Source organism: Pseudophryne corroboree, chromosome 6 (assembly GCF_028390025.1).
Source record: "Pseudophryne corroboree isolate aPseCor3 chromosome 6, aPseCor3.hap2, whole genome shotgun sequence".
Taxonomy (NCBI): Eukaryota; Metazoa; Chordata; class Amphibia; order Anura; family Myobatrachidae; genus Pseudophryne; species Pseudophryne corroboree.
In genome coordinates, this window is record NC_086449.1 from 811,861,945 (window position 1) to 811,872,161 (window position 10,217).

Consider the following 10,217-nt stretch of genomic DNA (forward strand, 5'->3'; position numbering starts at 1 on the left):
ACATACGAGCATTATAAACATGGCGTAGGTAACTAAAACAATTATAAATCCCTGGCACCCCTAGGGGGCGGGACAGCAGCACAGAGTATATCAGGACACAGCATTACTCCGGAATTGCTGGACCCATGTACTAAAAATTTGGTACACATCTGCCTTACAATCTGGGAACAAACATTGTGACGGGGGGGGGGGGGGGGGGGGGAGACACCCCTAGCACCCCTAGGTGTGAGGCAGCAGCACAGAGGTTTTCAGCTGACACCATAACTCTGGAATGCCTGGAGCTATTTACACCAAACTAGCTCATACTTGCCTACTTTTGAAAAACCATTGTCAGGGAGATTGTGAAAGTGACACCTATCAGTGCGGACGTGTACGGCTACATCTGAGAGGCGTGTCATGAAAAGGACTTATATCCAAATGTAAATGAGCTCCAACGTTAGTAAGATCTACTTGTTAAAGAGAAGACACAGGTCCTCATTCCGAGTCGTTCGCTCGGTATTTTTCATCGCATAGCAGTGAAATTCCGCTTAGTACGCATGCGCAATATTCGCACTGCGACTGCGCCAAGTAATTTTACAATGAAGATAGTATTTTTACTCACTGCTTTTTCTTCGCTCCGGCGATCGTAGTGTGATTGACAGGAAATGGGTGTTACTGGGCGGAAACACAGCGGAGTGGCTGGAGAAACGGGGGAGTGTCTGAGCGAACGCTGGGTGTGTTTGTGACGTCAAACCAGGAACGACAAGCACTGAACTGATCGCAGATGCCGAGTAAGTGTGGAGCTACTCTGAAACTGCTAAGTAGTTTGTTATCGCAATATTGCGAATACATCGTTCGCAATTTTAAGATGCTAAGATACACTCCCAGTAGGCGGCGACTTAGCGTGTGCAACTCTGCTAAAATCGCCTTGCGAGCGATCAACTCGGAATGAGGGCCACTGATATTTTGCAGGATTTGTTCATGTATTGTGTTTTACAAGAGGTTCCATATACTGTAAGTGGCCACGAGAAACGTTATTTAAAATGAATGTAGCCATAGGGATCATTGTGCCTTATAACCAATGCAAGGAAATGGCGCTGATGATCCAATTTGAATGTATATATATCTCTGATTTCTTTTTTCCCCCAAGAATGTAAAAGCTACATAATAGGGATAATGGGGTGTGGTATGGTATGCCGGCGGTCGGGCTCCTGGCGACCAGTATACCGGCGCCGGGAGCCCGACCGCCAGCTTACTGACAGTGTGGCAAGTGCTGCAGGCACGGTGGCGCGCTATGCTATTTTATTCTCCCTCCAGAGGGGTCGTGGACCCCCACGAGGGAGAATAAGTGTCGGTATGCCGGCTGTCGGGATTCCGGCGCCGGTATACTGTGCACCGGGATCCCGACAGCCTGCATACTGAAGACCACCCGGGATAATGTACAATGAGGGAGATTGCTGGTCTATTCAGGGAGTCAGGGAGATTGCTGCTATTTCAGGGAGTCTCCTGCAGAATGAGGGAGGGTTGGCAACTATGAACTTGCTACACAAATGACTTATACTCTGGGAACAAACACTATGGGGGTAACACACCACTCAGTGGCGTAACTAGGGGTCCACAGCCACTGCGTTCGCTTGGGGGACCGCAGGGCAGCGGGGTGCCCTAGTCGCCACTGATCTCTGCTGTGAAGGAGGGACACGGAGGACACAGCACGCGCCTCTCCTGTGTCCCTCCTGCGTCTCCGGCGTGTCTATTAAATGAGGTGCCCGTTCGTGAGCTCTGATTGGCTCATGAACCGGCACTTCATTTAACAGACACGCCGGAGAAGCAGGAGGGACATAGGAGAGGCGCGCGCTGTGCCCTCCGTGTCCCTCCACCACAAAACAGCGGGGGAGCAGGGAGTGAGCTGTACCCGGCACTGAGGGGGCATATTTGGCACTGGAGGAGGTGCAGCATATATGGCACTGGGGGAGGGGGGAGCATATTTGGCACTGGGGGGTTAATGTGTACCTGGCACTGGGGGGGGGGCATATTTGGCATTGGGGGCATTTGTGTACCTGGCACTGTGGGGGAATATCTGGCACTGGGGGCATATGTGGCACTGGGAGCACAGCCCTAGCAACAAGCATTACCCCATAGCAACGAGCATGACACCCAGTGCATGAAACCCCTGGCAACGAGCATGACACCCAGTGCATAAAACCCCTGGCAACGAGCAGGACACCCAGTGCATGAAACCCCTGGCAACGAGCATGACACCCTGAGCATGAAAACCCCTGGCACTGTGCATGGAACCAAGAGCATTAAACCCCTGGCAACGAGCAGGTAATTTAAAAGTAATTAGAAGCCTTACCGTAGGACTTAATGTGTAATGGGCATTGCGTTGTGTGGCATAATGTTCACAGACATTGCGGTGTGTGTCATAATCTGTCACAGGCATTACGGTGTGTGGCATACAATATCACGGGCATTGTGGTATGTGGTATAATGTCTAAGGGGCATTGCAGTGTGGCATAATGTATAACGGGCATTGCGGTGTATGGCATAGGGTATAACGGGCATTGCGGTATGTGATACAGGCATTACGGTGTGTGGTTTACTATATCACGGGCATTGTGGTATGTGGTATAATGTCTCAGGGTCATTGAGGTGCGTGTCATAATGTGTCACAGGCATTGTATGTGCTATAATGTATCAGGGGCATTGCAGTGTGTAACGTAATGTATAACGGGCATTGCAATGCGTGGCATAATGTGTCACAAGCATTACGGTGTGTGGCATAATATGTCGGGGTCATTATGGTGTGTGGCATATTGTGTCATGGGCATTATTGTGTGTGGCATAATGTCTAAGGGCCATTGCAGTATGTAGCATAATGTATACTGGGCATTACTATAAGGAGGAAAAATTACAAATAATGTAAGGGGCATGAATCAGGATTATTTCTCTTTCCTGTGGTGGCTAACGTCTGGGTGTGCAGGTTGCAAAACTGGGGTAGAAGGTAGTCTTTACCTGCAATGCCACTCCCCTTTATACAAAGCCACACCCATTTCAACAAAGCCACACCCCTTTTGCAGTGCACGCGCACAGATTCATTGCTTTACTAGTGCCAGTTATGGGGGGCGTGCCAGAGAATTTTTTGGCTTGGGGGAGAAAAATTTATAGTTACGCCACTGACACCACTAGCACCCCTAGGGGTGGGCCAGCAGCACAGACTATATCAGGAGAGGACTGATGTGTCAGTGATGAAAGGGCTGCATGTGACAGGGGCAGTGACATGATGTGAGGAGAATGGAGACAGCAGGAAGCCACAGACTGAGAGTTATATAGTGGGAGGAGCAGGGTCCCCCAGCAGCACAGAGTATATCAGGAGATGAGTCATGTGTCAGTGAGGACAGGGCTGCATGTGACAGGGGCAGTGACATGATGTCAGGAGGGGAATGGAGGCAGCAGGAAGCCACAGACTGAGAGTTATATAGTGAGAGGAGCAGGGTCTCCAGCAGCACAGAGTATATCAGGAGATGAGTGATGTGTTAGTGAGGACAGGGCTGCATGTGACAGGGGCAGTGACATGATGTGAGGAGGGGAATGGAGGCAGCAGAAAGCCACAGACTGAGAGTTATATAGTGGGAGGAGCAGGGTCCCCAGCAGCACAGAGTATATCAGGAGATGAGTGATGTGTCAGTGAGGACAGGGCTGCATGTGACAGGGGCAGTGACATGATGTGAGGAGGGGAATGGAGGCAGCAGGAAGCCACAGACTGAGAGTTATATAGTGGGAGGAGCAGGGTCCCCAGCAGCACAGAGTATATCAGGAGATGAGTGATGTGTCAGTGAGGACAGGGCTGCATGTGACAGGGCCAGTGACATGATGTGAGGAGGGGAATGGAGGCAGCAGGAAGCCACAGACTGAGAGTTATATAGTGGGGGGGAGCAGGGTTCCCAGCAGCACAGAGTGTATCAGGAGATGAGTGATGTGTTAGTGAGGACAGGGCTGCATGTGACAGGGGCAGTGACATGATGTGAGGAGGGGAATGGAGGCAGCAGGAAGCCACAGACTGAGAGTTATATAGTGGGAGGAGCAGGGTCCCCAGCAGCACAGAGTATATCAGGAGATGAGTGATGTGTCAGTGAGGACAGGGCTGCATGTGACAGGGCCAGTGACATGATGTGAGGAGGGGAATGGAGGCAGCAGGAAGCCACAGACTGAGAGTTATATAGTGGGAGGAGCAGGGTCCCCAGCAGCACAGAGTATATCAGGAGATGAGTGATGTGTCAGTGAGGACAGGGCTGCATGTGACAGGGCCAGTGACATGATGTGAGCATAGGCGTGCGCAGCACATTTTATTAGGGGGTGCACTGTTGGAGGGATGTGTCTAGCACCATCTATTGACGGTCAACGCAATATAAAATATCCACCCTTGTACCAATCCTAATAAAGCAGATTCATTGTCAGATGTTGTGGTGTGCACCAAACAAACATCCCTGATGGCACTCACTGAAATTACAGTGCCCCTCCTCAGCCTGGTCTGGCTCCCACTCTCTTTCCCCTGCAAGCTGCAGCAGCTTACTTACAAGTCAGCCACTCACTGACACTGACAGTCACAGACTAGTACTGCTGCTGCTGCTGTAAAAACGAGTGACGTGTCAATGCTGCAGCCAACCGCCTGCCAGTATTGAATTTGTCTTCCTAAGAGGAACGCTGGCTGCATGCTGTTCCTCATCAGTGACTGGCGTTGGCATAGCATAGAAGGAGAGAGGTGGGTGTGTGACGGGTGGGCGTGCAAGCAGCATGATGTCATCACGTCACATCACGCTGTTTTTGTACATTGAGGTGGAGTCGGGAGTTTGAAAGCCGGTGGCAGTGGCACCCTTGATTAACCCAGGTGTCCGGTCAGTAATGCAGTCCTGACAGGGTGCAATGCAGAGGGGACAGTAATCAGCCTGCTCGGCGATCGCTTCATCAGGCATATGAGACCGGATTGCCAGACATTAGGGGGTGCCTATGGATGTGAGGAGGGGAATGCAGGTAGCACAAATACACACACTGAGAGTTATATAGTGGAAGTAGCATGGTCCCCCAGCAGCACAGAGTATATCAGGAGATACATAATGTGCTGCGCTATATAAGAAACTGTAAATAACTTGATAATTTCACAGGGACAGTGACATGATGTAAGGAGGGGAATGGAGGCAGCAATAAGCCACAGACTGAGAGTTGTATAGTGGGAAGAGCAGGGTCCCTTGGGAGACCAAAAAGGTATCCGGCCACTACACAAAGTGCATCAGGGAAGCAAGACATGCCTATAGACTACATCTCCAACCAACGTAAATTTACGAACAACTATCAGTCTAATTTACCATCATCATCCCGTAGTGAAGCACGGGTATTCAGCTATCTACAATGTTATTTCTACTGTGTGTTTAATATTTACATTTATTTTGTAAACAGACATTCTTAAAATCCGGGGCATCGCTGTGTACTCCAGCTAGTACTATATGAAGCTATGGGGGTCATTCCAAGTTGATCACTAGCTGAAAATGTTCGCTGCCCAGCGATGATGCACAAAAATGGCACTTCTACGCATGCGTATGCGGCACAATGTGCACGCGCGACGTGTTTTCACAGCGGCCAAAGTAGTTTTACACAAGGTCTAGCGAAGCTTTTCAGTCGCAGTGCTGGCCGCAGAGTGATTGACAGGAAGTGGGCGTTTCTGGGTGTCAACTGACCGTATTCAGGGAGTGCCTGGAAAAACGCAGGCATGGCTGGCCGAACGCAGGGCGTGTTTGTGATGTCAAATCCGGGACTAAACAGCCTGAAGTGATTGCAAGCGCTGAGTAGGTCTGGAGCTACTCTGAAACGACACCATTATTTTTGTAGTCGCTCTGCGATCCTTTCGCTCGCACTTCTGCTAAGCTAAGATACACTCCCAGAGGGCGGCGGCTTAGCGTTTGCACGGCTGCTAAAAACTGCTAGCGAGCGAACAACTCGGAATGACCCCCAAAGTGTAATGGTCAGGTTACATTATATTCTGCTGAGCTGCAATGGTTATAAACTGGCACATTACACTTACCTTCATATAATTAGTATTACCAGGCTTCCTATGCTGGAGCAAATAGCTCCATGTGTAAGGTGTGTGACTGCAGAGTATGAGTACCGGGTGTGACATCCTGACACGTGTATAATACAGGGGATGTAACGGAAGGAGCACATATCTCCTATATGTATGGGCTTAGCTGTGGAAGCCAATCACACAAGCCTGCCTGGCTGATCCCGCCCCCTAATACATCGGTAGAACATCGGAAATATTTCAAACAGACGTTGGTTACAAAGTTATGATCGATGTCTCCCAAAGTCTCTGACTGTGACGCTATAACGTTGTTTATTACATGTATAATATCATTTGTATGTTTTAAGGCTCTTATGGTGACAGTGTACATGGCGGTAAGTGATGGCGGCAGTATAAAGGGCGTGATGTAAAGAGAGAGCGCTGTATAATTTATACTATACTTGTATAATGGTGAGCACATAAACAGTAATTATACATTGTGATTCCTGCATAAGATAATACAGATAAGCAATGAGGCATCATGCAGTCAGTAGCTGTCCAGCCAAACATGTGTTATGTAAGAAACATTGACTTTTGTTGCAGTTCCCAGTAGGAGGAGCTTTACACAGTCCCCGCCCCATTCTCCCCCTACACACATAACACCCAGTGCGAGCGAATGTAGCTCTGACTACAGTAATAGGGGGCACCAGTGGTCTCAGTGTTACTGAATCGCGGCGCCCTAGAGTATCAGCATTTTACTCACAGGACTCCGAGGCCAAATGTTTTATATTAAGGAATTCAGCAAATATTACATAGATAAAATAGTGCTGGGCCGTCCTCCCTATGGTCAGGTGTGTGGTGATGGGCCGGGGATGTAGTCACAATGATGTCACTCATAATGTCACCATCACACTATACTGACATCAGCACACTGACAGATATTCCAGCCAATCACAGGTGTCAGAGGCAGAGATGTGTATTTATATAGTTATAATGACAGCAACACACCAATAAGGGAACAGCTCCAGACACAGTGGTCATGTGGTCATATACTGGGAGGAGCTCAGATGTGGCTCCACCCACTGCTACATTCTATTTGCTGAGTGCTCCACCAATCATATTCCCCTCCCTGTGATGTCACCAGTCTCTGGGAGGATTTCCTATGGTAATGTCTCCCAGCTCCTGACTCCCCCACATATAGTTATAGAACCTCTAAGATAAAATGCACTATCTACATATAATGCAGCATGGAGGGGCTCAGTGAGGGCGGCAGTGTAGGTGTGTAAGTGTCTGATGGGGTCACACAGAGAATAAAAGGACAGCTGTCCTTCCTCATAATCCAGATATACCCTCACTCTGTCACAGGGGATATTGTCAGGTAACTGGATCTCTCTACTATAATGTATCACTGAGTACTGATTATTATCTCTACACAGACACCAGGACTTGTTATTATTTCCAATGTATGACAGCCATTCTCTCCTGACTATACTGGGATAACACATCCCCACCCTCCACACCACTGACTTACTGACATCCACCTCCCAGTAATGTCGCCCTGAGGAGAATCCCCTGGTGCTTATTACCTGATTATACTGAAATCTCTCTGGTGTTACTGGGTGATTCTGGTTTGGTGACCTGGATGCAGTTTTCCTGTCACCTGATATCTGTATATAATAACCAGCTGTGGTTACGTCCAGTAATAGGTCTGTAGCCTCCTGCACATAGATCCCTGTATTTATACCTGTTATTATATCAGATAATGTGTGTAATGTCCCTGAGATGAGACCCACATCCAGATCTCCTGCACCACGGACCTGGTTATAATGTCTCTCTGTGTCCTCAGTATCACACAAGTCCCCTGTGTCTGGTTCCTGTAAGACAGTCACTGGATCAGACATGTTACACAGCTCCTCAATGTGACGCATCTTCCCGGACAGCTCGTCCTTCTTTATTTCCAGCTGCTGGATCAGATCAGAGACTGAGAGTGAAACGCGCTGTTCCTGCCTGGAGATCTCACTCAGGACTCTCTTCTCCAGGTCTGCCAGCTGTCTCCTGATGTCTCTAAACAGGGCAGTGACTGTCTCTGTTACACCAGCTGCTTTTCCCTGATCTTCTCTCCTGCACTCCTGCAGACTCTGGACTCTTTTCTCAGTCTCCACTCTCTTTATGGTCAGTTTCTGCAGAACATTTCTCAGCTTCTCCTTCTTCTTCTTAAAGGCCTCATCCAACATCTCCACATGGTGTCCCCGATGTTCCCCAGCTGAACAGTACACACAGATACAGGCAGCGTCCTCAGTGCAGTAATACTCCAGGATCTTCTTATGGACGGAGCATTTCCTGTTCCCCAGGGCAGTGGTGGGATCACATAAGACGTGCTCTGATGACTTGCTGTGTACTCTTAGGTGTTTATCACAAAGAGAAGCCTCACACAGCAGACAGGATTTAGCAGCAGGTACAGGAGAGTCCACACAGTAAGTGCAGAAGATCCCAGTCTCCTCCTGATCTGGCCGAGTAGACAGGAAACTCCCCACTATGTTACACAGCGTTATGTTCCTCTGCAGTGCAGGACGCTCCTGACACTCTGCTCTGCAGTCAGGACAGGTATAAGCTCCAGCCCCCTCCTGTGTATCCAGCACATGCTCAATACAGACCCGGCAGAAGTTGTGGCCACATCTCAGGTTTACAGGATCTGTATAAATGCTCAGGCAGATGGAACAGTCCAGCTCCTGTCTCAGATCAGCAGACGCCATCGCTGGTAGCAGGAGAGAGAAATGAAAGTGAAAGTCTCTGACACTCAGATACCAGTGAGGTCACATTCTGCACACAGGGCGAGGCTGAGCTGTCACTCAGATTATAGCTACAGGCTCAGTTACACTAAAGGGCTGTACACACGGGGGAGATGTGTGCTCAGCATTCTAGAACAGACTGCTCAGCACACATCTCTCCCCCCCCAATCAGCACGACGTGATGTGAGCTGAGCGAGGGGGCGCACATTTCACCCAGCGGTGAAATGAGCAGTGTGCTAGATTGAGTCTGCATCAAGGGCGTAGCTACCATAGGTGCAGGCAGTGCAGCTGCTATGGGGCCCAGAGCTGAGAGGGCCCCACCTTCCTTATCAAAGTTACATGAGTTATATACATTTTTTGTCATTTGGTGGTATGTAGGGGTTCTTTCAGACCTTTTCCTTTGGGCCTGCAATATATCTAGGTATGCCCCTGGACCTGCTCATTGTTGTGTGGTATAAAATGAACTGGAGAGCATCTTAATGTTATATAATATGAACCGGGGCACTGTAATGTGGCACAATGTGAACAGTGAGCACTATATATCATAATGTGAATTGGGGGTACTGTGCGGCATAATGTGTACTGGCAGCTCTGAATTGTGACATAGGAGGAACTTAAGCACTACTGTGATTCATAAAATAAACTAAGGCACTACTATGGGGCATCACATTAATGAGGCTCTGCTATGGTTCAGAAAATGAACGGGAGCTAAAGAAGGGCATAAAATTAACAACTGCTGCAGAGAAGTGTCTCTAGAAGCATTGGGACGGGGGGCCCCTTCAAAATGTTGCTATGGGGCCCACAAAGTTCTGGCTACGCCCCTGGTCTGCGTGCAGGCTCAATCTTGCACCGGCGACAGCGACGCGCGGGGACGTGCATCACTATCACTGTGGGGCATATACACAGAGATTTCCGTGCTTAAGTTCTAAGCAATCTAGTCAGATTGCTTAGAATTTATGCACGGATATCTCTGCGTGTACCCCCTTAAGGGACACAGATAATATGTATGACTGATAAAGATACATATTGGGCCTTATTCAGAGTTGGAGATAAATGTAATCACAAAATGTATCTTGGAAAAAGCGCATTTTCTTCCTAGTATGAGTGGGCGTGTTCTGTTCTGATGTCACCTTATAGCATTGAATAATAATGTATGCTGATTATGTCTTTTATTTCTTTTTGGTAATACCTGATTTATTACAGGTAGACACAGACAGTATCGGACTGAGGCATTAAGGGCCCACCGCGGCGGATGCTATGGTAGGAGGCCCTGTATAGGGGTGTAGCAAGTCTCCAGAGGGGGTGTGGCCAGTATCCAGAGAGGGTGTGGCCTGCCACCACATTGGTTTGCCTAACCATTAGAGCGTGCATGGCCCCTTGATAAATATATACCGTATATA

At 48.8% G+C, this 10,217-nt stretch overlaps 1 protein-coding gene across 1 annotated transcript; it reads right to left on the reverse strand.

Annotated features, from left to right (window-relative positions):
* Window positions 1-6,344: 6,344 nt before the first annotated feature.
* LOC134935775 (E3 ubiquitin/ISG15 ligase TRIM25-like) lies at window positions 6,345-8,791 on the reverse strand. Its single transcript, XM_063930610.1, has one exon. It carries the CDS (start codon window positions 8,779-8,781, stop codon window positions 7,189-7,191), a length of 1,593 nt encoding a protein of 530 aa, XP_063786680.1. The 5' UTR covers window positions 8,782-8,791; the 3' UTR covers window positions 6,345-7,188.
* Between the last annotated feature and the right edge of the window lie 1,426 nt (window positions 8,792-10,217).

Excerpts from the sequence above, each read along its gene's own strand:
- LOC134935775 (XM_063930610.1), bottom strand. The coding sequence starts at position 8,781 with ATGGCGTCTGCTGATCTGAGACAGGAGCTGGACTGTTCCATCTGCCTG.